Source organism: Cajanus cajan, chromosome 7, assembly GCF_000230855.2.
Source record: "Cajanus cajan strain Asha chromosome 7, NIPB_CcT2T_4, whole genome shotgun sequence".
Taxonomy (NCBI): Eukaryota; Viridiplantae; Streptophyta; class Magnoliopsida; order Fabales; family Fabaceae; genus Cajanus; species Cajanus cajan.
In genome coordinates this window covers 8,779,031-8,806,946 of record NC_138523.1, presented here as the reverse complement: position 1 = coordinate 8,806,946, position 27,916 = coordinate 8,779,031, and the positions used below count along the sequence as shown (strand labels likewise).

The window sequence follows — 27,916 nt, the reverse complement described above, 5'->3', positions numbered from 1 at the left end:
TCACTGTTAATTACTTAAATGAGGTTAATGAAATTTCAATCATTGATATTAATTAAATAAAACTAAAACCAAATTTGAGTCACTTAATAATAATAAAATAAAATTAAAACCAAAAAACAAATTTAAGTAAGAAAGGAATAATTTATACCGGTATAGTTTAATGAAAGAGGCAAACCAGATAATGCACCTTTATCCTTATTGGTGGAAAAGTTAGAAGTGACTTTTATAGGTGGTGCATGCGTGGTAGGGACTAGCCGACTAGGTAGGTTAAATGACGAAACACAGAGCCTCGTAGAAGAGCGAGTGCTAAAAACACACATCACTCCCAAAGGACAGCCTCGTAAATCCACGTCTTTCCACTGCCAAGTGCAATGTGCAATGACAGAGAATGTAAAAAGCCTCACTCTCAAAGTCACAGAATCCTCGCCCACAACAGAGAGAGAAAGCGAAATGGGGTTATTTCCGAAAGTGAAGGGCAACAACACCGACAGCCAGAACAACAGTGGCATGGGTTTTCTCTTAGTTTTGTTCCCAGAAGATAACACTTCAACACCAACACCAACACCAACACCAACCATTGCTACCAAAACCAACCTTGTCTCTCCTTCAAACAATGCTCTTCTCTCCAAAGCCCAATCCACACTTTCTATATGCCTCCTCCTCCTCTTCACCACCCTCCTCCTCTTCACCCTCTCCACCTTCGAACCCTCCAAACCCCACAACGCCCGAAACGACGCCGTCGTCGTCGTAGCCAACCCTCCCTCTCCCACCGCACTCCAACGCATGGGCCACCTCTACCGCAGAGGCACCCGCCCCATGAACGACATCGTCGTTTGCCACGTCACCCCAGACACCACCCACCACGACTTCACCCTCTTCCTCAGACTCCTCCACCGCTCAACGCTCACTTCCAAATCCGACGTCGTTTTCATCTTCCCCTCCTCCTCCACTCGCTCCACCCTTGCTCCCATTCTCCACCAAGAGAACAACTCCTTTCTCCAACTCGTTAATCTCCACGCCGAGTTGAACTCAACTCGCTTCACCAAATCGTCCGGCTCGAGCTTCAACGTCACCAAATTCTTCAAGGTGTCCAAGACAGGAGACCCTGTTTGGGGCAAGAAAATTCGAAGTGCAAATAATAGTGGCTCAGGAGATGAGTTGACTCGGCTGAGTTACGGCTCGGTGCTGAGTTTCGACGCCAACGAACTCGACCCGGAGAATTCCCTGGCCGGGTTTCTGAACCGGGTTCCGCTGAGTCTAAGAAGGTGGGCGTGTTACTCCATGTTACTCGGCCGAGTCAGGAGGAACTTCAAGCACGTGATGCTCGTGGACGTTAAAAGCGTGGTGGTTTTAAACGACCCACTCGGGCGAGTCAGGAATCGGAGTCCCGACTCGGTTTATGTTTTTCCTAGTGGAAAACACGGGAGGAACTCGGAGAGGACTCAGTCTCCGCGCCTGGTTAACCCCGCGATTTTGATGGGCGGCGCTCGCGGGATTCGGCGAGTTTCCAACGCGATGCTGGTTGCGATTGTTCGGGCCGCAATGCAGCACAAGAGGAAGAACTCGGTGTCTGACTCGGTGATTCTGAGTCAACTCATGCGCAACGAGTTTGCGCTGCGGAGCGTTGAGTTGATCGTGTCGAGCGAGTCGATACCGGAAGCGAGTCGCAACTCGGCTGGGACGACGTCGTTTTCGGATTATTTAATAGTTCAACGGGGTAATAATTATGATCTTAATTCTATTCTTAAAAAGCAAATTTGTTCTTCTGTGATGGATTCTTTTGTTTATAGCGACTGTCATAAGGCTGAAAAATAAAGAGAAAATAGGAAGAAAAATATTGAATGAGAAAATTCATGTACTTATTGAACTTAGTTTTATAGTAGCATAAATTTTCCCACCTTCACGCCTATGTGATTAATTTTTGTTTGTTGTGTATATTTATTGTTTCTTCCTTGTGGTCCGGTGTGAATTAATGAATGATTTGAACAGACATAAAATTTGACCGTGCAAAAAGTAATCCTTACAATTTGACTTTTTTCTAGATTATTTTAGGATTGTAAGGGCATTCGTCAAAGTATTAATAAAGAAAAACATTCTTAAATGTTATGCTTAAAATGAATTAGAAATCATAATAAAAAATGTTCTGTTTCTGCTTCTATTTGTTTGTTATTAAATGAATGCAGGTTATGGCTTTCACGTACGGACTAAAAATAACAATAAATGAATCATTTTATTTTTGTATAATTTTATTAAAATAATTTTACTTTTTCTATATAACTTCTCATAATAACATCATTCATACATTGTTAAGAGATAACAAATTATTAATGTTAATGTTAACAATTAAGTGAATGAGACTTGATTTTTAACTCAATTTTAACTCTTATTGTATATTTTGAAATATTTTAAAAGATTAATTTATTTATAATTTTTTTTTTGAATTTAAATTTAATTTAAAAAATAATTGTTTTATTAATTATAAATTTTAAAACCTAATTAATATTTATTTTAATGAGATATAATTACTTAATTATTGTAGTTTTATTTACTTTTAATTGTCAAATATTTTAAAATTAATTATTTTTAATTATTATGATTAATTATAGTTATAACTAGGAACGGATCCACATAGTAAAGAGTGGGGGCACTTGCCCCACTACTATTTGACACACACATTTTTTTATATTTAAAAAATAAAAATTATATTATAATAAAAAAATATATGTTTTTAAATTATTATATGTATAAAATATAGATTCGAAAAAAATGCTTATTTATTTGATGTCTGTCAAAATTTTAAAGGAAATTAATTCTTTTATATAATAAAAAATACTCCTTAATAATAAATTAAATTTTTTTAAAAGTTTAATTATTATACACACACATATATATATATATATATATATATATATATATTTTAATACTCACATATATAATGTAATATATTAAAAAATAGTTTTTGAAAAAATAAAATTTACAATATGCATGTTTATCTTTTGTATTTTCTATTTATTATATACGTTGATTAAAAAAAATCAAAATAGTAAAATTTTATATGTTGATTAAAAAAATAAAAAAAATCAGAAGATTTATGTCTCATTTAGAATTGTTATTATAAAATATATTTTAAAATAAATTATTATCTAAAAATATATATTAAATATTAAAAACATGTTTATATCATAAATAAATTAAATTTGATTTTTATAAGATTTAACATATTTATTTTTATATTTTTAATAATGTTAAATTATTATAAAGTAAGTTTTTAGGATTATAATTTTAACCAAACATTTAAAAAATGTATATGATAGATAAATAAGTCATACTTAGGATATATATTTTTAAAGAAAGTTAAGTTCTGTTCTTACCGGAAATCTACTGTAGAGCTGATCCGCCGGGTAAGATCGGTGAGCCTCCTTTGTTGGGTGTATTGGTGCTCCGAGATGGGGGAGGTACCTGCAAAAGAGACTCCGATGCTAAAGTTAGGGTTTGCACGAATAATGGTCTCATATATATAATGCACGTACCTTGAGGTTATCTAGGTTTGCCTTGAGCTTTTGGGCTTGAGATAAGATATACCATGATATGATATGATATAATTGAAGGGCGGATCTGGTCTGGGACGAGATCCTCGGAATCAGGTATGATTTGCTTAAATGCCGGGCTGACGTCATGCACCGCGTGCCCGGGGTTACTTATTTGCAACACTAATCCGGGCTAGGAGCCCAGGTGCGAAGTACGGTTAGTACACTAGCCCCCCGAGCTCCGAAAGCTGTAGGTTGAGGAGTTAAGACCGGGCTTGCTAGAGGGGGAGCGACTTAGTGCGTACGCTATCTGGAGCTTCGCCACGTGGCGTGGCTGTTCACTTCTGAAACGTGCGGGCGGCGCACTAAAAGAAATGGCGGTTAAGCGATGATGGCTTGCATTTAATGTTCTGTCAGGCGTGCCCCTTGGTCGACACGTAGCCTGGCGGTTTTGAATTTCGGGGAGAGACTTTTCCCTTTCTCGCGCCTTTGCCCTTTTCGCTTTACTCTTTTTCTGTCCCTCGGCTTCTTGCGCACGTCTCGTCTTTGCTTGCTCCTCGTTTTCGTTTTCTTTGTGTTTTCTTGATGGCTGGTGGTCATGGCGGCAAGTCTTCTGCCTCCACTAGGGGTAGGGCACGTGGCAAGGCGGTGGTCGCCGCCGAGGCAAAAGGGGCGCCTCCGCCCGGAGACTCAGAGCTGGGCATTCCTGGTTATGAGTGGGTCAAACGCGAAATGGCCAGGTTTGCGAGTGTCTTTGATTCGAAACCGGAGGTCGATGCGCTGTGGGAGACGCACAGGATTTGTGACCCCTCCGTCTCTCGGATGGTCCGACTGGAGCCTTGTTCGGCTCGCGAGGGTGTGTACATGAAAAGGTTTGCTGATTCCCCCTCATTTTATGTATATGAGAGCTTTTTCAGAGATTTGGGTGTTTGCCTTCCCTTTACGCAGTTCGAATGTGATTTTTTGAACTATATTAATGCGGCCCCCAGTCAGTTGCATCCCAACAGCTGGGGCTTTTTGAGGGCGTTCGAGATCTTGAGTGGAGTTCTAGGGATGGAGGTATCCCTGCCGGTCTTCCTTTCTTTTTACTAGTTGAAGGCGGGTGGTCCTACGTACGGGACCTTGTCTTTAAATGGAGGTAAGGAGGGGGGTCTGTTTACCCCCTACTCCCCTTCATATAAAAATTATAGGCAGGAGTTTTTTCGGGTTACTCTTGCTGGTGTCAACCCTTTGGAGGATGGGGGATTCTACTTTGGAGGGCTGCCAAGGTTTCCTTTCTATTGGTGCCACGACCCTGTTGGGTTTCATGGGGTGGATCCGTCGAAGTTAACGCCGTCGGAGACGGCTGCTGTTGAAGCTTTGAAGGCACTTCCTCGTCCGCTGGACTGCAAGCTCATCCTATCGCTCGAGCGTTCGGCGCACAGGGAGAGAGACTTGGAGGGTGTGTATTTTGTTGTTTTCGTTTAGCTGTTGGGGTTTAATGCCTGCTGATGTGCTCTGATTTCTGTACTTAGGTATTGTGGGAAGGGACCTGTGGCGCGGCTGGAAGCAGCGCTATGGCTACAATGTGGCCGAGCTTGAGGGTCCTGAGGTCCAGGGGGAGGAGGAGGTTTCCCCCCTGAAGATAAACCGGAAGAGGAAAAGGGTCCCGGCGGAGACCGGGGAAGTCGCTGCCCCTCACGAGGCGGAGGGGGTCGTTGCAGGGGCCTTCGGTGTCGAGGAGGCGGGCTCAGCTGGGACCTCTCTGTTGGAGGGGGGGGCTCGGGTGGCGGAGCCGGATATCGAGCCCCTCCGCCCTTCTGCTGGAGTGCCTGTGCAGGCTGCTGGTCGAGGGGTAGGGACTATTTGTCACCTTGTTAGCTTTTCCTTTGCATGCTTTTGCTTAGTGTTTCTGAGTTGGGATCGTTCCTCGTAGGTGGAGGCTGTCGTTGGGTCGACTTCCCGGGCCATTGGCCAGGCTGGTGTGCCTTCTGAAGCGGAGATTCCGACCGTTGGGCGGCTCGCTCCTGTTGTTGAGGTGGGCAGTGTGTGGCTGTGATCTGTTACATTGTTGCGCCTCTTGTTTAGTTGGTGAAATTTTTATATTTTTTTCTCTATATTTTTTGTAGGCGGGGAGGACCGCAGGGGTTTCTGATGGTCGAAGGTCACCGGTGGTGGGGGGTAATGTCCCGGCGATCGGACCAGCGGTTGGGCCGGTGGCCTCCTCCTCCTCAACCGGTCGTCGTGGTGAGGGCTCTAGTTCTGGGGCTCCAGCTCCTGCGCCTGCGACGAGGGGGCCGCCCAAGCGTCCCTACCTTGCGTATCGTTATGCGCAGGAGGGTGCGCCAACACGGTTGGAGCACCTGAGTGCGTCGGAGGGGATCGACTCTTGGTGGAGCGCCTCGCTGACACCTGAGAATTTTTTTCCGCAGGGCTCCTTGAGTGCGGCCGATCAGGCGATGTTTGAATTCGCCGGGCCCGTGGCAAGTTTCGACGCTGCCCAGATCTTTTTGCAGAGGGGCACGACCATTGTGGATTATTGGAAGCGCAAATGGTCCCGGCAGCAGGAGGAGTTATCAACGTTGAAGGGCCAGGTGCAGCCCTTGATGGAGGAGAATAAAGTTCTGGCCGCCACTCTGTCCGAGGCGAAGCTGCAGGGGGTCGAGCTTTAGGCGGCGCAGAGGGATCTTGCCGAAGCCCGGGGATCGTTAGAGGTGGCCTTCCGTTCTAACGAGGCTTGTGCTAGCCAGGTTCGCTCTTTGGAGGAGGAGATATCCTTTTGGAAGGGTGAACTGACATCTGTATCTGAGGAACGTCTTTGTGACGAGGTGGTCCTCAGTACTAAGGAGGCGGAGGTGGTCCATCAGAGGGAGAATCTTTCGGCTTTAGAGGCCGAGAATGCAGCATTGAGGAAGAGACTCGAGGAAGTCGAGCGCTCAATCGTGGTGGAACATAAGAGAGGCTTTCTCAAGGCGGCCCGGCAGGCTAGGCTCCTTGCGCTGGGGTTCGACCTTTCCGGGATGCACTTGGAGAAGGTTGTCCGCTTCGGGCGGTTAGTCCGGGAGGACGACGTCGAGGAGAGTTCTAGTGACAAAGCATCTGTATAGGATAATTTTTGTATTTCGTGTTTCTGATTGTCTTATGAATTATACCTCTCAGTTATGCAAGTTTTGTTTAGGTGTTGCTATTTCCACCCTGATTTTTGTTACCACGAAGTTCCGATTGGCTTTTTGCCCTGTGTTTTTGGTGGTGAGGTTTATTTGCAACCGTTAATAATGAGGTTTCTTTTTGTCTTGTGACGGGGTAAGATGGGGTTCGTTTGCGACCTCTATTTGAGTGAAGTGAGGTTCGTGTTCGACCTCCATTTGGGTGACGTGAGGTTCGTGTTCGACCTCTATTTGAGTAAAGTGAGGTTCGTTTTCGACCTCTATTTGAATGAAGTGGGGTTCGTTTTCGACCTCTATTTGAGTGAAATGAGGTTCGTTCTCGACCTCTATTTGAATGAAGTGAGGTTCGTTTTCGACCTCTATTTGAGTGAAATGAGGTTCGTTCTCGACCTCTATTTGAATGAAGTGAGGTTCGTTTTCGACCTCTATTTGAATGAAATGAGGTTCGTTCTCGACCTCTATTTGAGTGATGTGAGGTTCGTGTTCGACCTCTATTTGAATAACTGGGTAACAGCACCGTAAGGGATTTCGAATATATAAAAGAATCGAGTCATTTTATTGACGAAAGTCGTGTGCCTCGTTAAAAACCCCTCTCAGTTAGTGTGTTTTTCCTGAGGTGGGAAAAGAGTGCATCGTGTATTTGTACAAAGTTTAACTGAAGTAAAATTTGAGGTGGGTAGCGTTCCAAGTTCGTGGAACGGGCTTCCTGCTGAGCTCCTCTAGCCGGTAGGCTCCATTTTCCAGGTTTTCTGCGACTCGGAATGGGCCGCCCCAAGTGGGTGCGAGCTTCCCGTCTGACGTGTCCTTTCGTGCTTCTCCGAGTAGCCGCCATACCAGGTCGCCTTCCCGGAAAGACCGGGGTTTCACCCGGGTGTTGTATCTCCAGGCGGCCTGGAGTTTGCAAGCTTCTGCGTGGATTTGGGCTTCGTCTCGGAGCTCGTCTAGCAGGTCGAGGTCTGTTGCTAGCTCGTGGTTATTTTGTTCATTGTTGAAGACTTGGCGTCGGTGGGATGTTTGTCCGACCTCTACCGGGATCATTGCGTCGGCTCCATAAGTTAGTCGGTAAGGTGTTTCTTGCGTGGTTGACTGTGGGGTGCAGTGGTATGCCCAGAGGATGCCGAGAAGCATGTCGGGCCATTCCCCTTTTGCGTTCCCTAGCCGTTTCTTGAGTTCCCGGAGGATGACCTTATTGGCTGCTTCGGCCTGGCCGTTGGTTTGGGGGTGCTCCACCGAGGTCGGCAAGTGCTTGATTCCGAGTTCTTGGAGGAAGACTTCGAATTCTTCTGCGATGAACTGCCGCCCGTTGTCAGTGACAATAGTGTGGGGAATTTCGAATCTGCAAACAATGTTTTTCCATGTGAACTTTCGCACGTTTTTCGTGGTGATCTTGGCAAGTGTGCACGCCTCGATCCACTTGGTGAAGTAGTCGATTGCCACCAGGAGGAACTTTAACTGTCCCTTCGCGGGGGGGAAAGGCCCAAGGATGTCCATTCCCCACTGGGAGAAAGGCCATGCTGCCATCATGTGGTGAAGAGCCTCAGGGGGTTGTCGATGCGCGTTGCCAAACTGCTGGCACTCTTTGCATTTCTGGATGTAGTTTTGGCAATCTGACTTCAGGGTGGGCCAGTAGTATCCAGCCCGGAGTACCCTGGCTACCATCGAGCGAGCTCCGGAGTGCATTTCGCATACTCCGTGATGAATTTCCTTGACAACATAGGCTGCTTGAGATATGGTCAAATATTTGAGCAGTGGGATGGAAATTCCGCGTTTGAATAATTCACCGTCGATGATGGTGAACTTTGCTGATCGCATTCTCACCTTCCTTGCCTCATCCTTATCTGTAGGCAGGGCTCCATCTTTTAGGTAGTTCCATATGTCTGTCATCCATCCTTGCTCTTCGCTGTCATTGACATTGACAGTTTTATCATCCAGGCTGGGTGAGTGTAAGGTTTCCTGGATAATGGTTCGGTGTTGCCCGGGCTTTTTGGTACTGGCGAGTTTTGACAGAAGGTCTGCTCTGGTGTTCTACTCTCGCGGTACGTGTTTTATGGAGAACTCATCGAAAGACGAGATCTGTTGGGCTGCGGTATGAAAGTATCTCTGTAGGAGGGCGTCCTTTGCTTGGTACGTTCCACTAAGCTGTTCTACCATGAGTTTGGAATTGCTGTTGCAGCTTACTCTTCGAGCTCCGAGGTCCCGGGCTAATCTTAGTCCGGCGAGGAGAGCTTCGTACTCTGCCTGGTTATTAGTTGCTTTAAATCCGAACTTGAGGGATTGTTCCACAGTGATTCGGTTTGGTCCTTCCAGGATGATGCCTGCACCTCCTCCTTTGGAGTTGGAGGATCCGTCTACATGGAGGGTCCATGCTTGGGGTTCTTCTGTGGTGGCCGGCGTGAGCTCGACTACGAAGTTGGCCAAACATTGGGCTTTTAGAGGTCCGCGGCTTTCGTACCGGATTCCGAACTCTGACAGTTCTATTGACCAGGCAATCATGCGCCCGGCAAGCTCAGGCTTTCGCAGGATTTGTTTGATGGGGTAGTCGGTTTTGACTACCACCTGGTGGCTTTGGAAGTAAGGTCGGAGTCGCCAGGCTGCGGTGACCAGTGCCAACGCCAGCTTTTCGACCATTTGGTACCTTCTTTCGGCGTCTTGGAGGACCTGACTGATGAAGTAGATTGGGGTTTGCGCCTTCTGATGCTCTTGTACAATGACGACGCTGATGGCGCCTTCTGCCACTGCCAGGTAAAGAAGGAGGTCGGTGTTGTGATCCGGCCTTTGCAAGATTGGCGGGGTTGTGAGGAAATTTTTGAAGCTTTGGAAAGCTGCTTCACACTGGTCGGTCCACGAGAAGTCTTTTGGTTTCTTTAACAGGGTGAAAATTGGTCCCGCCTTCTCCGCAAGTTTGGGGATAAACCGGGACAGTGAGACCAGCCGTCCGGCCAGACGTTGCACCTCCTTTACCGTTTGTGGGCTCTGCATGTGTATGATGGCCTCGCACTTCTCGGGGTTGGCTTCGATTCCTCTGCTGGTGATCATGAAGCCAAGAAACCTTCCTCCCCGGACACCGAAAACGCATTTCTCCGGGTTGAGACGCATGTTGTGCTTTCTGATCTGGGCGAACACCTCGGTAAGGTCGGAGGCATGGTCTGTTGCCGAGATGGTTTTTACCACCATGTCGTCCACGTAGACCTCCATGTTTCGCCCGATTTGGTGGTGGAAAGCTTTGTCCATCAGCCTCTGGTAGGTTGCCCCTACGTTCTTGAGGCCGAAGGGCATCACCCGATAACAGTAGTTGGCGCGATCAGTGATGAAGGACGTGTGTACTTCATCCGGTGGATACATCATTATCTGGTTGTACCCGGAATAGGCGTCGAGGAAGCTGAGGAGGGCATGCCTGGATGCTCCGTCGACTAACCTATCGATGCTCGGCAAGGGGTACGAGTCCTTGGGGCATGCTCTGTTGAGGTCGGTGTAATCGACGCACATGCGCCACTCTCCCGAGTTCTTCTTTACTAGGACTACGTTTGCCAGCCAGGTAGTGTACCTGACTTCCCGGATGAAACCGGCGTTGAGCAGTTTCTGAATTTCTATGATGACGGCATCCCGTCTTTCGCCGCCGACCTTCCTTTTTCTCTGTGCGACCGACTTGGCCTCTTTGTGTATGGCTAACCTGTGGCAGATGAAGTTGGCGTCTATTTCGGGCATGTCAGCGTTGGACCAAGCGAAGAGATCGGCGTTCCTGAGGATTTCTTCCTGGAGTTGCTGTCGTAGTTTGGGGTCTAATTGTTTGCTGATCTTTGTTGTTTGGTTGGGGAGCTTTCCGATTTGGAGATCGTCGAGCTCATCGACGGGACTGGGCCGCTCATCGTGAGCGTCGGATCTCGGATCGAGGTCGGTGGTTTCCTCGTGGTCAGCACGGGTTAGAACAGTGAAGTCGTTTTTGTGTTGTTTGATTGAGAGGGCAGTTTCTAGGCTGTCTATGTAGCATTGTGGCGCTTCCTGCTGGTTTGCTCTGATGGAGATGATTTTTCCGTCGTGCCCCGGAAATTTCATGGTAAGATGCGGGGTGGACACTACCGCCCCGAGTTGGTTTAGGGTTGACCTGCCGATGATGGTGTTATAGGTGGAGTTGGCCTCCACCAGTAGGTACCGAACCAGGATTTGCCGGGAGGCCGGGGATGTTCCGAAGGTCGTCAATAGGTCCACTCGTCCTCTGGGGTGGATGGTTGCTCCTGCAAAACCGACCAAAGGTTCGGTGTGAGGTTGTACGAGAGAGTGAGGAGTGTCTAACCTGAGGAATGTTGGCCAGTATAGGACATCGGCCGAGCTTCCCTGGTCGACCAGGGTCCTGCGAACTTCCCAATTGGCTAAAGTTACTGTCACGACCATGGGGTCGTCCTGATTTGGACTGATTCCGACGTAGTCGTCGTCGGTGAAAGATATGGTGGGCGAGTCCCGGTGTACGGTATACGTGGCGGGGTGTACGCGATTGACTTTACGTAGGTGTTTTTTCCGGGACGAGCTGCTGGCGCTGCCCCCTGCGAAGCCGCCCGCAATTGTGCTTACTAATTGGTTTGGGGGGCTAGGCCCTGCTCCCCGATCTTCCAGGTCCCGGGCTGTCTCGCTAGGGCCAGGTGGTGAGTCGGAGGGACGATCGGGGTACCACCATTGGGTTTGAGCGCGGGCAGTGGTGCTCTTTAGGATTGTCAGGTTGGCGATGCGGGTCGAGTCTCCTGAAGCTGTATGTTCGTTGCTAATTTTGCGTGGGTGCTCGTCTGATACGGTTCCTGGTACGAACCGTGCGGGTAGCCGATAAGAGCTTGGTCTGATCGGCCCCACGGTGGGCGCCAAATGTGCTTACCGGAAATCTACTGTAGAGCTGATCCGCCGGGTAAGATCGGTGAGCCTCCTTTGTTGGGTGTATTGGTGCTCCGAGATGGGGGAGGTACCTGCAAAAGAGACTCCGATGCTAAAGTTAGGGTTTGCACGAATAATGGTCTCATATATATAATGCACGTACCTTGAGGTTATCTAGGTTTGCCTTGGGCTTTTGGGCTTGAGATAAGATATACCATGATATGATATGATATAATTGAAGGGCGGATCTGGTCTGGGACGAGATCCTCGGAATCAGGTATGATTCGCTTAAATGCCGGGCTGACGTCATGCACCGCGTGCCCGAGGTTACTTATTTGCAACACTAATCCGGGCTAGGAGCCCGGGTGCGAAGTACGGTTAGTACAAGTTCAAACTTACTAAATTATAACAAAATCTAGTCTAACTTAATTTATTTTTATCTTTAATTATAATCGTAGATATAAAAGCTTATAAAAAATAATTATGATATATATAGTTATGCTTTAAAAAATTATATATAAAATTTTTAATACTATAAATATATGAATAAGTATTGCTCTCACTATTTAAAATTTCTGGATCCGTCACTGGTTATAACGGTCAAAATATACATTATATTTAAATTTAGTCACATACAATAATCATTTCATATGTGCATCACATAAAATAAACTAAAATACTAGTACTATATTAAATATTAAAAAAAATTCTTATAAAACGAAGAATTATATATTTTGTTTATGCTGTTATAAAATGAGCTTAACAGTTACTCATTTTATAGGTTTTAATTATTTATTCGCCATTGGAATTCTATATTGCTTGAACACATAATCAACATTTTTAGTAATATATTGTCTCTATAATTTTTTTTGTTTGACGTTTAAAATTAGATATAAAAATAAGAAAATAAGAAAATAATTAATATTTTAATTTTTAAAGTATTTATTATTTATTTTCTTATTATATATTTTAGATGATTGGAAATGAAATAAGTACATTAAAAAATAAATAAATACATTATTTAGTAAACACACATTAATTATTAAGAATAAAAAAAATAATTAATTATTAATTTTATAAAAAATGACAATTAGAAAAGAATAAAAAATGTTAAAACGACTATAAATAAAAATAGAGAGACTACTACGGTTAGCCGCAACATTTGCCGGCTCTTACTACGATTTTCCGACAAAATTTTGTCGCAATTTTCTGTATCAATATAAATGTTTTCAAATTCAGTCAGGATTTAATTGATTATTATTTTATTTAAATAATTTGATAAATTGGTTGTAATTTTAGATCAATTAAATTAAAATTCAGCTCAAAGTTTAGAAATGTATTAAAAACCAAAACCATGGTATAAGGGTTTAATAAGGAATGACTTTCAACAAATAATTTTTTTTGATAAATACCTAGGGGACTCGATTCACCTTCATAAAGTGAGTAGATCCCTATATAAAGGGGTTCTAGATAAGGTGCACCAAGGATTAAATGTGTGTTTGGATATCAGTTTGAAATCACATTCAATAAAAATATATATTTTAATGCAAAAATAAAAATAAAAATTTATGAGTGTCACTTTTTTTAATCCCAATTGAATTCAACTTAATTGTTTTCCAAACACATCCCAAGTAGTTGGAATGGTCTATTATTGTTTACAGTTGAGATTTTTTCATTGTCATAATTAAATATTTAAAAAATTTTAATTTTACTTATAAGCTTGATTAAAAGTTATTTATGTTCAGAAAAAGTAAATTGTGCTGCAAATGATATTTGTTTGTTACCTTAATTATATTTTACTATTTATTTTATCCAATCAAGAATTAGTCAATTTTAATATTTAAAAATGTATTATAAACACTTTTATAATGTAAAAATTCGAGCTTATAATCTAAATATATATTAATTTTTGTCTCCTTAAGTTGCAAATTTTTTAATCTTAATTTCTATATTTTGTTTTCAATAATTATGTCTGCCGAAAAGGGAGGGCGAATTTGGTGCTAGAAGTACTCGACACATGAACTCTTTTTATGATGAAGAGTTGGGAGGTGTGTACACAATCAAACAAGTTATGGTTCCAAGTCTCGAAGGCCAAGTATAAATGTGGTGAGAGTATCATACAAGACATTCAGTGTAGATCGCAAGCTTTGAATCTATGGAAGGGTGTGTGCTTTGCATGGGGTTTGTTAAGAACCATTTACGTTGGAGAATTGGAGATGGAACTAGCGTGTGTGGTTTTGGTTGGTGTGTAATAATTGGCCATGAACCACCAACGTTGCACGAAAAACTCGATGTTCTTGGGATCCAGATTCTCTGACTTTGGAGAAAGAAAGTTATGGTAACTTAATACATCTCAACCGTTAAATGTATAAAAATAAATCAGATTGTGACACGTGTACAATATATATTTTAACTTAAATGTACACGTGTCACAATCTGATCATTTATTACAAATCTAACGGTTGAAATGTATTAAATTACCCTAACTTTCCTTCCACAAAGTCAGGGGATCCATTTCCATGTTCTTGCATGGGATCTGAATCAAGATGGGTCATATACAATGAAGGCTGTGTATGAGTGCGTACGGACACAGCCACCAGTTGAGAACAATCATAATTTTTTTTTTACTGCATTTGGAAGTGGACGGGGCTGAAAAGAATAAAAGGCTTTTTATGTGAAGGTTGCACATTACGGGATTGTTGTTTTTGCTGCACGTGTTTGCCATATTCTGTTTCATGCCAATATCCCATCTCATTTTCTTAATATGGATATTAGAAAATGGTTGGAGGAGAATTTAAATAGAGCATCAAGTGTTGTAGACAATTGGGAGGTGGTGTTTGTTGCAGGTATTGATTCTATCTGGCAGTTTTGTAATTGGTATATGTTGTATTCGTAGGTGAGATGTCATGGTCATTTGTTTTAGTACTCGTTAGGTTATTACTGTTTGTTGTTCTTAAAAAGTTGTTTTAGTGAATTAAAAAATAAAAATATTTATAAATTATTTTTAACCTCAACTTCTTATAAATGTATGATTGTTTAAACAATATATATTTTAAGGAGAGAGAATTGACTCCTTAAAACTTGTTCACAATATTCATAGTTGTGCTTAGGAAATAGAGAAGATAATGACTCAACAAGATTGTATAATATTACAAAGTTCTATGAGATCAATCACTACTCATTAAGAGTATCCTTCTGAAGATTGTTACAAATTAAATATGATAATACATTAAGTGAAAATATTGTTTCATGTGGTGAATCATTCGCGATTATTTTAGATTTTTTGTGATTGCCTTTTTTCTTTTACAATTTAGGGTCGTAATTAATATGAAATTATAGATTGTTTATTATAATTTAAAAATAGTTCATGATATTAATTTAAATAAAAATATTCTAGTAAAAACTGACTCTTTATAACTGCTAATTTATTAAGAGTTAATCACTCATGTTGTGAGTGTGGGAGATGAAGGTAGAGAGATAACGTGTAGTCATGACTTTAGAAAAACTAACCAGGTTATAGACATACTGACAAAACGGTACTCTTCTGTTTTTTTTTTCATAGTCGTTTTGTCAGAATTTGTTGTTTTCTTTTCATTGTCATATTACTAAAATCAATGAATTATTAATTTTTTCTTCCATTTTTACCCTTGATAATTAATACATGTTTCCTGAACAATGTGTGTATTTATTTTTAATGTCTACCTAATTTTTCTCCAACTACTCATATAAAGTTAATGTACATTTATAAGAGCAATATGTTTCCAACAAAATATTATAAAAAATAAAAAAAGAGACAACTATTTAATGGTGTAGTTCAACAGTCTAAAAAATGTAAAAAAAAATAAAGGGCAAAATAGGAAAGTAAGTAATAAATATTTTTGAAAACTAAAATATCAATTATTTCCTTAAATTCCGTGTAAAACCTTAAACGACTATGAAAAAAAACGGAAGGAATAGCATTTAATGGAAGAAGAGGTGCATGTGTTTCGGAGAGCACCACCTGGATACTTCCTTTATTGAGTGACGTCTTAGCTGTTTCCTCTTTTATTTTATTTTATTTTACTTTGAATTCTTTAACTACTGTCTGAAACGCAATTATTCATATGATTGTTTGTACTAATTTACAACCACAATTAAGTTTCTAAAACATTTATTTATTGGTTGTCAAAAAAAAATTTATTTATTTAACACAAAGGTGAATGGGCATGAACAGTGTGCTCCTTGTGGGGTTAATGAAGGGGGAAAAAGATAGTGTTTGTGAAAGGAATGTGTGAAGCTACGGTAGCTGTAAAGCGCATTGATTGTGCCATGTGCTTGTCATCTTTATGGCGTTGGTGGTGATTAAAAATTAATACCAATTGTTTGCTTTTGGATAAAAGGCAGATAAACGCGCTTATTACGCGCCTTTTCCTTCACCATTCAGCACTATCTGACTTTTGTGGCCAAACAAGACCTATTGCTTCGAGCGGCGTAAAAGCAATTTTGTTGGGTTTAGTTTAATCAGGGAAGGTTATGGGTTATTAACTAACTTAATAAAAGAAAAAAAATTAATCTTTAGCAAATAACAATAGATTGACCATTTTGTAGTTAATTCAAGTAAAAATTTATTAGGTTATTTGTATATTCAATTACTCTGTAAATAGATGTATTGTAATATTTCATTTATTTAATAACAGAAAATTCATTCAGTATTGTGTGTACATATGTATTCTTTTCCTCCAACAAGTGATATCTAGAATGGAAGATTATAGACCTCGTACAATTATAGTCATGACTTCATCAAACAGAGGTGGAAATTTTCTATTTACCTTGCCAATTGTTGATGGCAAAAATTATGACCATTGGGTTGTGAGAATGGAAGTCATTCTCGGTTTTCAAGAAATACTAGAAATTATGAAAGATGGCATTAGTGACAAAGATGAAGCTGCAAACTAGAAGAAAGATTACACGGCTCGATGCCGCCTTCGTCAATGTGTGGATCTTGTTAATTTTGAGAAGATTTCCAAAGCCAATTCAACCAAAGAGGCGTGGGACATTCTACATAAAGCATATAGGTGCTGAGAAGACCAAGAAAGTTAAGTTGCAGTCTCTCAAAAGATAGTATGAGCTATTGTCCATGCTTGATCAAGAGTTCATTGTAGATTACTTTAATAGGCTTCAGTTGTTGGTGAATTCAATGAGGGTTTGTGGAGAATTAGTCACAGATCAAAATTTGGTGGAGAAAATTTTGAGAACCTTTTCTTCTAGACGATTACATCGTGGTTGTGATTGAGGAATTTAAGGAAATTGAAAAGATGAAGGTTGAGGAGCTCCAAGGTTCTTTGGAGGTTCATGAGTTGCGATTACTATCAAGAAATGCTAAGAAGATTCTTGAAGAACAAACACTACAAGCTCAAGTTTTAAAGCAATGTGGTACAAATTGTGGAAAATGGAGGAAAGGTAAGAAGAATGGTAGATCCAATAAGGAAGGATGGTCTTCAAATCAAGATTAGTCTAATGAAAATGATAAATCAGAATCCTCAAATAGACATGGTAGAGGAGGATATAGTAGAGGCAAAGGTGGAAAAAAAAGCCAAGATAAAAGAAAGATTCAATGCTATAATTGCGAGAAATGGGGACATTAAGCAAATGAGTGTTGGTATGGAAAAGGAAAGCAAAAAAAGGACCATGAGGATGAGTCTCATATGGCTTAAGATGAATATGATAATGAACCTGTACTTCTAATGGTTACAACTCAGCATGAAGAACCTTATTCAAAGAGTTGGTTTCTTGATACTAGATGTTCTAATCATATGACTAGACACAAGAATTGGCTTTCTAATCTTGATACAAGCAAACAAAGCAAGATAAGGTTTGTTGATAATATGACTATAGTAGTTGAAGGTGTTGGTGATATTGTGATAAAAGGAAAGGGAAATAAGGTAGCACTAATTGAAAATGTGTTATATGTTCCTGGTATGAAATTTAATTTGCTAAGTGTGGGTCAATTGGTAGAAAAGGGTTTCTCAGTCACAATGAAAGATGATTTGCTTGAGCTAAATGATTCAAGCCCAAGATTGGTTTAAAGTCTTTTTTTTCGAAGAATAGAACATTTCAAGCCAAGTTCCAAACTATTGAAAGTCAATGTCTTACAACAACTATGATTGATAAATCAAATTGGCTTTGGCATATAAGGTTTGGTTATTTAAACTTCAATAGTCTAAAATAGTTAGCTGACAATGAAATGGTAATTGGACTTCCTAGTATTATTATGCTTGATAAAATGTGTGAAGATTGTCTGATTAGTAAACAACCAAGAAATGCTTTTAAATCACACATGCATATGAGAGTTACAAATTCATTATATGTTGTGCATTCTGATGTGTGTGGACCTTTTGAAGTGTCTTCTTTAGGGAAAAATAGATATTTCATTTCATTTGTAGATGAATATAGCCGTATGACATGGTTATACTTGATAAAGGCCAAGAGATGTGTTTGCAATCTTTCAAAAATTCAAAGCTATGGTTGAAAAGCAAAGTGGGAAGGATTTGAAGATACTTAGGACATATCAAGGTGGAGAGTACACATCCCATGAGTTTAAGTCCTATTGTGTAAAGCATGGTATTCAACATGAAGTCACAGTTCCATATACCCCACAACATAATGACTTGGAAGAGAGAAGGAATAGAACAATTCTTCACATGGTAAGAAGTATGATAAAGTAAAAAAGCTACCATATTCATTTTGGGGGGAAGCAGTTTCTACTGCAGTTTACGTGCTGTTCTTACTGGAGATCGATCGTGAGGGACGATCTGCTGGGCAAGATTGGTGAGTCTCTTTCGCTGGGTACGTCGACTGTTTCGAAGTGGGGGTGGTACCTGCAAAAGAGACTCTGATGCTAAAGTTAGTATATGGGGGTGTATGGGTCTCATATATATAGTGCACGTACCTTGATGTGAATTAGGATTTTCCTCTTAGGCAAGGGTAGCGTTGATCTGGGCTTGAGGTTGACCTCAGCCCGATAGATAGTGGGCCTTTGTCTTGGTCGTTGTCATGTGGCGTATATCTGATGTCAATCCGTGCTTTAGTACCGAGCTCAAGGTCGACTTCGCGGTGCGGATAGTACACTAGCCCCCCGAGCTCCGAAGGCCACGGGTCAAGGAGTTAGTGCCGAGTTTAGTGAAGGGTCGCGACTCTTCGTTTATGCTTCTTTGGCGAAACGCCATGTGTAATAAGTGCCTCCTCATTTCCTGAAACACATGGGCGGCGTGTTAACGGGGGGTGACGGTTTACAATGATGGGATGTACCCGTCATTATGGGCCTCATTTAATGCCCTTCCCATTTTGTCGTTTTCTGCCCTCATGTCACTTCCGTCCTTATTTTGAAAACACTTTCTCCTTTCTCCTTCTTCGCACACTTTTGCATTCTCATCCGTTTGGCTTCCTCTTTACGCTTCGTCTTCTTCTTTGTGTACTCCTTGTTTCCGTTCTCTCTTACCGTTCTTATCCCTTCACCTTCTCCATCGTCCTTCTTGATACTCGCCATCGCCATTCTGTTATTTAGGAGTACCAGGTACTTCTCCTTCACCATTTCCTCGTTCTCTTTCTGTTACTGTCACCATCGTTTCCTTCTTTCTCTTTTATTGGTATCGCTGAGAGCAATGGCCGGTGAGGGTAGTCAGGGTTCGTTTCCCCCTAAGGCCACCGCTGGGCAGGCTAAAGGGAAAGGTAAGGCGAAAACGGCCACCGCTGCCGGGGAGCCTAAGAGTAAAAGGGGTGGTAACAACCCCAAGGACTCACACCCTGCCATCTCCGTCCCTGGATACGAGTGGGTTAGGGGGGATGTTGGGGAGTTTGAGAGCGTGTTCAGGTCGTTTCTTGATGTGAATGCGATGTGGAAATCGCATAGGATCTATCAGTTGTCCATCTCTAAGCTCATCTGGGTTGAGCCCTGTCAACCCGGTGAGTGTGTGTATATCGCGGGTACTCCGAATACCCCCTTCTTCTATATGTACCAATGCTTTTTCAAAGATCTGGGTGTGTGTTTACCCTTTACATAGTTTGAGTGTGATTTTTTGAATTTTGTCATTGTGCCCCCTGCCAACTGCACCCCAATAGTTGGGGTTTTTTGAGGATTTTTCAAGTTTTGTGCTCAACCTTGGGGATAGGGGTGTCATTGCCCATTTTTCTTCATTTTTACCAACTCAAATTGGGCGAACCTCCCTTGGGTTGGGTATCTTTAAGTGGGAGTAAGGCTGGGGGGTTGTTCCAGCTTTATTCCCAATCGTACAAGAGCTTCAAGAAGGAGTTCTACCGAGTTCGGCCTGCTGAGGCCGACCTGCTGGTCGATGAAGTCTTCCACTTTGGGGGGTTGCCGAGGTTTCCCCTCTTCTGGCAGTAGAATCTGATCAAATTTAATGGGTCGAGCAGCCTTCAACTGTCGGATTCTGATACTACTGCCATCGTCGACTTGGCCGCGCTTCCTCGCCCCTTGGACTGCAAGCTCGTCCTCTCGCTTGCTAACTTGGTGAATAAGGAGAGGGGTTTGGAGAGTGAGTACCTCGCCGTTCCGAGTTATTAGACTCTTAGTCTCTGTCACCTTCTTATGTGTTGGCTTCTTTGTATTTGCAGGTTTGATGGGAAAGAGCATATGGCGCGAGCTGAAGGCTCGTTATAACACGGAGGAGCTCGAGGTTCCCGAGCCCGGTGAGGAGGAGGTTGCGTTCCTGGAGGCTCGTTGAAAGAGGAAAAGGGGAGAGAAGAGGGTCGGTGAGACCTCGACCCCTCCCGATCTCGAAGAGGTGACCTCGAGGGCCGTCGATGCCGACCCGATCAATCTCACCAGGAGCCCTCCGCCTGAGGGGTCATCGAAGGAGCCCGCGATAGAGGTTGCTCTAGAGACACAGGTTTATGCCTTTACCCTATGATTTTTCTTCTGCATTGCATGATGTTCCTGCTTTGTAACTAGAAATTTTTTTGTGTTTCGCGTAGGCGGGGTCAGCGCCAACTTCTGTCAAGGCTCGCACGAAGTCGAGCTCTGAGGCGCCAACGCCGACTTCTCCTTCTGCTGCGTAGGTGGGTTCGACACCTACTTCCACCGAGGCTCGCGGGAAGGGGCCAAGCTCTGAGGCACCGACGCCAACTCCTCCTGCTGCTGCGCCTTCTCACGGTGGCGTTCCGAGGTCGAAGTGCATTGTGAAACGCTTCGACGTCACCTGTCCAATGGCAAGGTTGGACCAAGTGAGTGTGTCTCCGGACATAACGTCACTATGTAGCTCTAAAGTGATCGCGGAGGCATTTTTTAAGGAAGACCCGACCTTTGTCGCTGACAAGGCAATGATAGAGAAAGTTGGTCCAGTGGAGGGCCTAGACTCCGTGGAGGTCTTCATGCAGAGGTCCATTTCCATTGTTGACCACTGGAAGTGCATGTGACCAAAGCTTCAGGGTGAGCTGGAGAGTGCACGGAGCCGAGTTCTACCCTTGGAGGAGGAGAACTGGGCCTTGAGGGCCGCGATGGGCGAGGCTGCGAAGAAAGGTGAAGCTGAGCTTCAAGCTTCAAGGAGAGATCTTTCAAAGACTCAGAAGTCTTTGGAGGTCACTCTAAGGGCCAACAAGGCGTATGCCGCCCAGGTTGGCAACTTGCAAGAGGTTTCCAAGGTCTACAAAGCCGAGGCGGAGACTTCATGGGGCCAGGTTCTGACCTTAGAGGAGGAGAACATGGTGTTGCAGGCCGATCTGAGGGAGGCTACTGAGAAGCACCTTTGTGACGAGGTGTTTTTGGTTGGCAAGGAGGAGGAGTTTGGGGCCTTGAAGGCTGACCTTGATGCGATGGCTGTAGCGAGGGCGAGCTTGGAGAAGAGGCTCGTCAAGACTGAGCGGGCCGTTTTGGTAGAGCACAAGAGGGGGACTTCTCCCGGGGTGGACTTCTCCATGATGCACATTGACAAGGACGTGTGTGGTGGTCAGTTGGTGAACGAAGATGACCTTCTGGAGAGCTCGAGCGAGAATACTGCCACCTAGGCTGTCTATAATAACTTAGTTTATTTTGTTTTCTTTTAGTATTGTGTCGAACTTGTTATTGTTTGAATGAATTTGCTATGTATAGATATTGCCTTTTGCGTTACTGTTTGAAAGCAAACTTCTGATTTAAACTTTTGAATTTCTGGCTTGACTTGTAATTTTTGCATTAAGGCTCATGCTTGGCCTTAACGTTCAAACTTGACCATTAGTATAATTTGCGCAAAAGTTTGAACTTGATCTTGGCTTAATATAAGTCATGCTAAGGTTCGAACTCGACCTTGGCTTAGTATAAATCGTGCCAAGGTTCGAACTCGACCTTGGTTTAGCATAAATCGTGCCAAGGTTCGAACTCGACCTTGGTTTAGCATAAGTCGTGCTAAGGTTCGAACTCGACCTTGGTTTAGCAAAATCATGCCAAGGTTCGAACTCGACCTTGGTTTACTGCGAATCGCGCTAAGGTTCGAATTCAGCTTAAACTCAATATAGTTTAGACATTGTGGAATTGAATAAGTATGAGTAAAGTGATCCATTCTTATTTGATGTTGTGGGTGTGTCTTGTTAAAAACTCTCTCAGCCAAAACCCATTTTTATATTTTTTGGGATAAAAGACTGGGTAGGGAAAAAAGTGTAACACCTCATTCGTACAATTCAACTGAAGTAAAATTTTAGGTGAGTGGCATTCCAAGTTCTTGGAATGGCTTTGCCACTGAGTTCTTCTATTCGGTAGGCTCCATTACCCAGACTGTCCGTAATGCGGAATGGTCCGTCCTAGTTAGGTGCGAGATTCCCTTCCGATGGGTCTTTTCGTGCTTGTCCTTGTAGTCTCCATACCAGGTCCCTGACTCGAAAAGAGCGAGGTCGGACCTTAGTATTGTAACGTCTAGAGGCACGCAATTTGCAGGCTTCTTCTTTGATCCGAGCTTCTTATCGAACTTCGTCTATTAGGTCAAGATTGGCTTCTGTTTCTTGAGTGTTTTGCTCATTGCTGAAGGTATGACGCCGATGAGATGTCTCGCCGACCTCAATTGGGATCATGGCGTCGGCTTCGTAGGTCAGCCTGTATGGCATTTCTTGCGTTGTTGATTGAGGGGTGCAATGATACGCCTAGAGAATGCTGTGGAGCTTGTCAACCCATTGTCCCTTGGCACTCCCTAGTCGCTTTTTGAGTTCTCGGAGTATTACCTTGTTCGTGGCTTCGGCTTGGCCATTGGTTTGGGGGTGCTCCACCGAGGTTGGAAGGTTCTTGATTTTGAGTTCGCGGAGGAAATTCTCAAAGCTTTGTGCAATGAATTGTCTGCCGTTATTGGTGACGAGGGAATGTGGGATACCGAACCTGCAAATAATGTTCTTCCAGGTGAACTTTTGCACGTTCTCGGCGGTGATTTTTGCAAGTGGGCATGCCTCAATCCACTTGGTGAAGTAGTCGACTGCCACAAGGAGGAATTTGAGTTGGCCTTTCACGGGGGGAAATGGTCCGAGGATGTCTATTCCCCACTAGGCAAAGGGCCACGGTGACATCATTTTGTGGAGGACTTCAGGTGGTTGCCGATGTGTATTGCCGAATTACTGACAATCTTTGCACCTTTGCACATAATCTTGGCAATCCGACTTCAGTATGGGTCAGTAGTATCCAGCCTGGAGCACCCTGGTCGCCATCGTGCGTGCCCCGGAGTGCATACCGCATATTCCTTGGTGGATCTCCTCGATGACGTAGGTGGCTTGAGACTTTGGTAAGCATTTCAACATGGGAGTCAAGATGCCGCGTTTGAACAGCTCATCTCCGACGATGACAAACTTGGACGACCTTACCCTTATCTTCCGAGCTTTGTCTTTGTCTTCGGGTAGAGTTCCCTCCTTTAAGTAGCTCCATATACCCGTCATCCATCCTTGGTCTTCATTATCATTGGCGTTGACGACTTTATCATCTAGACTGGGAGAATTTAGAGTCTCTTGGATGATGGCCTGATGTTGTCCTGGGCACTTTGTACTAGCGAGCTTAGACAGGAGATCGGCTCTGACATTTTGCTCTCGGGGCACATGGTGTATGGTGAACTCATCAAAGGATGAGATCCACTGGGAGGCTGCATGAAAGTACCTTTGTAGTAGGGTGTCCTTGGTCTAGTATGCCCCATTGAGTTGTTCTACCATGAGTTTTGAGTCACTGTTGCAACTCACCCTTTGCCCTCCGAGGTCGTGAGCCAACCTCAGTCCTGCAAGTAATGCTTCGTACTCTGCTTGGTTATTAGTGACTCTGAATCCGAATTTAAGGGACTGTTCTATGGTGACATTGTTAGGTCCTTCCAAAATGATACCTGCACCACCACCTTTAGTGTTGGAAGATCCATCAACGTATAGAGTCCATACCTGCTTTTCTTCTGCTAAGGTGGGAGTGAGTTCGGCCACGAAGTCTGCTAGGCATTGAGCCTTCAAGGGGCCTCGACTTTCATATCGGATTCCGAACTCGGACAACTCCACTGACCATGCTATCATGCGCCCGGCGAGTTCTGGCTTCCTTAGTATTCGCTGGATTGGGTAGTCCATTTTGATGACGATTTAGTGGCTTTGAAAATAGGGCCAGAGGCGTCGGGCCGAGGTGACCAATGCTAAGGCCAACTTCTCAATTGTTTGGTATCTTTTCTCTATATCTTGAAGAACTCGGCTGATATAGTATATAGGGGTTTGGTTCTTGTCGCGCTCTTGCACCATCACTGCACTGATCACACTCTCCCTGACTGCCAAGTACAAGAGGAGGTCGGAATGATGATCCGACCTTTGTAGGACTGGCAGGGTGGTGAGGAAAGTTTTGAAGCTTTTGAAAGATTCTTCGCATTGGTCAGTCCACTCAATGTTTTTTGGCTTGTGGAGCAGGGTGAAGATAGGTCTTGTTTTCTCTGCCAACCTGGGAATGAAACGAGAAAGAGAGACTAACCTTCCTGCCAAGCATTGGACATCTTTGACATTGTGGGGGCTATACATCTGTATGATGGCCTTGCATTTTTTCGGGTTGGCTTCAATACCCCTATGGGTGATCATGAAATCGAGGAACTTACCCTCTGGACTCCGAAGACGCACTATTCAGGGTTCAAGCGCATGTTGTGCTTCTGTATTTGATTAAATACTTCGGCTAGGTCGGCAACATGGGTATCAGCCGATGTGGTCTTGACGACCATGTTGTCTACGTAGACTTCCATGTTCCATCCAATCTGTTAGTGGAAAACTTTGTCCATCAGCCTTTGATAGGTAGCTCCCGCATTTTTAAGGGCAAACGGCATCATGCGGTAGTAGAAGTTGGCGTGGTCGGTGATGAACGACATGTGCACCTCGTCCAGTGGGTACATCATAATCTGATTGTACCTGGAATAAGCGTCCAGAAAGCTAAAGAGGGCGTGGCCGGATGCTCCATCAACCAATCTGTCAATGCTTGGTAAGGGGTAGGCATCTTTAGGCCAAGCCTTGTTCAGGTTGGTGTAGTCGACGCACATACGCCACTTCCCTGAGTTCTTTTTAACAAGTACCTCATTCGCTAGCCACGTGGTGTATCGGACTTCTCAGATGAACCCTGCCTTTATTAGCTTTTTCATTTCAACTATGATAGCTTCTCGTCTATCACCGTCGACCTTCTGTTTCCTCTAGGCCACCAGTTTTGCCTCTTTGTGGATTGCCAATCTGTGACAGATAAAGTTAGGGTCTATACCTGGCATGTCGGTGCTGGACCATGCAAAGAGGTCGGCGTTTTTGGAGATTTCGGCTTCAAGTTGTTGACGTAACTCCGTGCTCAAATGTTGGCTTATCTTGGTGCATTGGCCGGGGAGCTTTCTGATTTGCAGGTCAGCAAGCTTATCAATTAGACTTGGTCGGTTGTCATGGGATTCTGACCTCGGGTCCAGGTTAGTGATGTCCTCCTGAGTGATATGAGCGATAGTAGGGGGATCACGTCGGCGGTGCTCCTCTGATGGCAAAACCTTCAAGTTTTCGGCATAACATTGTCGAGTCATTTTCTGGTTTGCCCTAACTGAGATGATCTTGTCATAGCTCCCTGGGAATTTCATCGTCAAGTGCGGGGTAGATACCACAGCTCCAAGTTGGTTCAATGTCGGCCTGCTGATGATAATGTTATACGACGTGTTGGCTTCAATGAGGAGGTATCTAACCATGATCCTCCTTGATTCGGGAGGGGTCCCGAAGGTTATTAGCAGGTCTATGTATCCTCGGGTGTGGACTCGTTCACCTGCAAAACCAACTAGGGGCTTTGTGTGAGTTTGGATCAGGGAATGGGGGACGTCTAACCTTAGGAATGTTGGCCAATATAGGACGTCGGCTGAGCTTCCTTGGTCAATCAATGTCTTGTGGACCTCCTAGTTAGCTACCTCCACCGCGATGACCATGGGGTCGTCTTGGTTTAGGCAAATGCCCGTGTAGTCGTCATCCGTGAAGGTGATGGGTGGTGTGTTGCGGTGCAGGGCCGAGGTGTCAGCGTGGACGTGATTGATGCTCCGTCAGTGTCTTTTACGCGCTGAGCTACTGGAGCCTCCCCCTGCGAAGCCACCTGCAATTGTATTGATGACTCCTTGTAAGGGAGTCATTCCTATATCATGACTTACCTCGGCTGCACTACTCCGTCGATGTTTTGCTGAGATTTGGACGGTTGATCTGTGTGAGTGCCGAAACCTCGGCCTCGTCCTCGTCCTCGTCCATGGTAGCCTCCTCTGTGAGATTGTTGCCGGTGGACGTATTGTCCAAGGTGCCCTCCTTGGACGAGTTCCTCAATGCGATCTCTGAGTGTGCGACATTCCTCGGTTGTGTGACCATAGTTTCTATGGTATCGATAATGCTTTGATTTGTCCGCGCTACTGGGGCTGTGCCCAGGAGGTGGCAGAGTAATCAGGTTGGTATTGCTGGCCTCCTCCAAGATATGTACTCGGGGTGCGCTCAAGGGGGTGTAGAAGTCATACCTCCCTCCTTTGTTCAACCTAGCCTTCTTGAATTGGCTATCGTTGGTGACTTTTACCTTATCTTTGTGGCCATGGTCTGGCTTTCCCTATGGTTTCTCATGAACTTGGTCACGGAAAGTAGTGTGCTCTTCCATCTGAATGTACCCCGCAGCTCGGGCACGAAGTTCGTCCATGTTTGAGGGAGGTCGCTGAAAAAGGCTATCAATGAAAGGTCCTGACTTGAGCACCATGAGCATGGCGTGTAGGGCGATCTCGGGGTTTAGGTTGCGGATTTTGACAGAGATGCCGACAAAGTGCTCCATGAATGTCCTCAATGGTTCATCGTCGCCTTGTCTGAGGCTGGCCAAGGCAGCGGACGTGATGTGATGTGGTCGACTCGTTGCGTACTGCGCCGTGAATCGCCTCACCAGAGTGTCGAAGCTATCGACTGATCCCGCTGGCAATTGAGTATACTCGGCGAGTGCCGACCTCTTGAGCGAGGTCAGAAAAACCCTTCACAGGATAGCATCATCGTTAGTGTATAGGTTTACTTGCGTGACGTACAGATCAACGTGCTCATCTGGGTCGGTAGTGCCATCATAGCGGTCGATGTTGAGAGGCTTCCATCCAAAAGGAAAGGGTGTCTCCATGATACCGTCAACAAAAGGATGATAGTGGATGCTCGCCCTATGTCCTGGAGCCTGGGCAGGTGCATTGCTGACTCCATGATATAACCTGTACGTCGGTACGTGTGACCGATGTGCAGTAGACCTATGGGTCGCCGCCCTGGGTGCAGTTGGTGGCTGGGAAATCGAGTGCCCTTCTTCCTTGTTTTGATTGCTTGGTTGAGGGGGCTAATCAGGGGGGCGTTGAGGAAGCTGGGTGCGGATGCGCTCATTCTCATCTCGTAGCATCGCTAGGTCAGCTTCGTGTCGGGCGCGAATGTTCTCCAGGTCGGCGGCGTGTTGTTGTCGCATTTAATTGACCTACTCGATCAACCGTCTCAATGTCACTTCTCCTTCCATTCTTGTTGCATGATCTTGTTCGTCTGTTGCTCGTCTATTATGGCTTTGGATGAAAACCATAAGCGTGGCCGATAAGAGATGTCTTGATCGGCCCCACGGTGGGCATCAAATGTTCTTACTAGAGATCGGTCGTGAGGAACGATCTGCTGGGCAAGATTGGTGAGCCTCCTTCGCTGGGTACGTCGATTGTTCCAAAGTGGGGGTGGTGTCGCAACCCGAAAATTTCCGATCTTGTGACCTATGATTTAGACATCCTTTTAAAAGTCTCATTAATTAAGGAATGCCCGGACACCAGACTAATCCTTAATTAATGGTTTTGAAAATAGGTTCATGGAGTCGCCACCAATATTTTACTCAAAACATTAGAAAAAAGAAAGGTATTTTTTAAAGATCCAACTATGGCCTTGATAACCAGAATTGGGTTCGGGAGT

The 27,916-nt window shown here is 44.1% G+C and overlaps 4 protein-coding genes across 4 annotated transcripts; 1 reads left to right on the top strand and 3 right to left on the bottom strand.

The window, feature by feature from the left end:
• The first annotated feature begins 296 nt into the window (after nucleotides 1–296).
• Nucleotides 297–1,897, top strand: LOC109792991 (uncharacterized). The gene has a single exon (XM_020352453.3). The coding sequence runs from the start codon at nucleotides 379–381 to the stop codon at nucleotides 1,813–1,815; it is 1,437 nt and encodes a 478-aa protein (XP_020208042.3). The 5' UTR covers nucleotides 297–378; the 3' UTR covers nucleotides 1,816–1,897.
• Nucleotides 1,898–7,861: 5,964 nt separating this feature from the next.
• Nucleotides 7,862–14,280, bottom strand: LOC145949797 (uncharacterized). The gene is made up of 3 exons (XM_083060682.1): nucleotides 14,223–14,280; nucleotides 14,012–14,066; nucleotides 7,862–11,498 (listed from the first exon to the last, which is right to left on the bottom strand). Exons 1-3 carry the CDS (start codon nucleotides 14,278–14,280, stop codon nucleotides 8,699–8,701), a joined length of 2,913 nt encoding a protein of 970 aa, XP_082916808.1. The 3' UTR covers nucleotides 7,862–8,698.
• An 8,869-nt stretch (nucleotides 14,281–23,149) lies between these two features.
• Nucleotides 23,150–24,070, bottom strand: LOC145949796 (uncharacterized). Its single transcript, XM_083060681.1, has 2 exons — nucleotides 23,733–24,070; nucleotides 23,150–23,624 (listed from the first exon to the last, which is right to left on the bottom strand). Exons 1-2 carry the CDS (start codon nucleotides 24,068–24,070, stop codon nucleotides 23,150–23,152), a joined length of 813 nt encoding a protein of 270 aa, XP_082916807.1.
• A 2,497-nt stretch (nucleotides 24,071–26,567) lies between these two features.
• On the bottom strand, nucleotides 26,568–27,110 carry LOC109811017 (uncharacterized). The gene is made up of 2 exons (XM_083060680.1): nucleotides 27,025–27,110; nucleotides 26,568–26,973 (listed from the first exon to the last, which is right to left on the bottom strand). The coding sequence occupies exons 1-2, from the start codon at nucleotides 27,108–27,110 to the stop codon at nucleotides 26,568–26,570; spliced, it is 492 nt and encodes a 163-aa protein (XP_082916806.1).
• Nucleotides 27,111–27,916: the final 806 nt, after the last annotated feature.

What these genes read in the sequence shown, in the direction of transcription:
- LOC109792991 (XM_020352453.3), top strand. Translation starts at nt 379, where the DNA reads ATGACAGAGAATGTAAAAAGCCTCACTCTCAAAGTCACAGAATCCTCG.
- LOC145949797 (XM_083060682.1), bottom strand. Translation starts at nt 14,280, where the DNA reads ATGGGATATTGGCATGAAACAGAATATGGCAAACACGTGCAGCAAAAA. An exon ending in GCAGCAAAAACAACAATCCC is followed by an intron (nt 14,067 to 14,222) that starts GTAATGTGCAAC and finishes ATCTTGATTCAG; the next exon opens with ATCCCATGCAAGAACATGGA. An exon ending in TTTGTGGAAGGAAAGTTAGG is followed by an intron (nt 11,499 to 14,011) that starts GTAATTTAATAC and finishes GGGGCCGATCAG; the next exon opens with ACCAAGCTCTTATCGGCTAC.
- LOC145949796 (XM_083060681.1), bottom strand. Translation starts at nt 24,070, where the DNA reads ATGGACTACCCAATCCAGCGAATACTAAGGAAGCCAGAACTCGCCGGG. An exon ending in GCATTACTTGCAGGACTGAG is followed by an intron (nt 23,625 to 23,732) that starts GTTGGCTCACGA and finishes CCTACTACAAAG; the next exon opens with GTACTTTCATGCAGCCTCCC.
- LOC109811017 (XM_083060680.1), bottom strand. Translation starts at nt 27,110, where the DNA reads ATGGAGACACCCTTTCCTTTTGGATGGAAGCCTCTCAACATCGACCGC. An exon ending in CCAGATGAGCACGTTGATCT is followed by an intron (nt 26,974 to 27,024) that starts GTACGTCACGCA and finishes TATCCTGTGAAG; the next exon opens with GGTTTTTCTGACCTCGCTCA.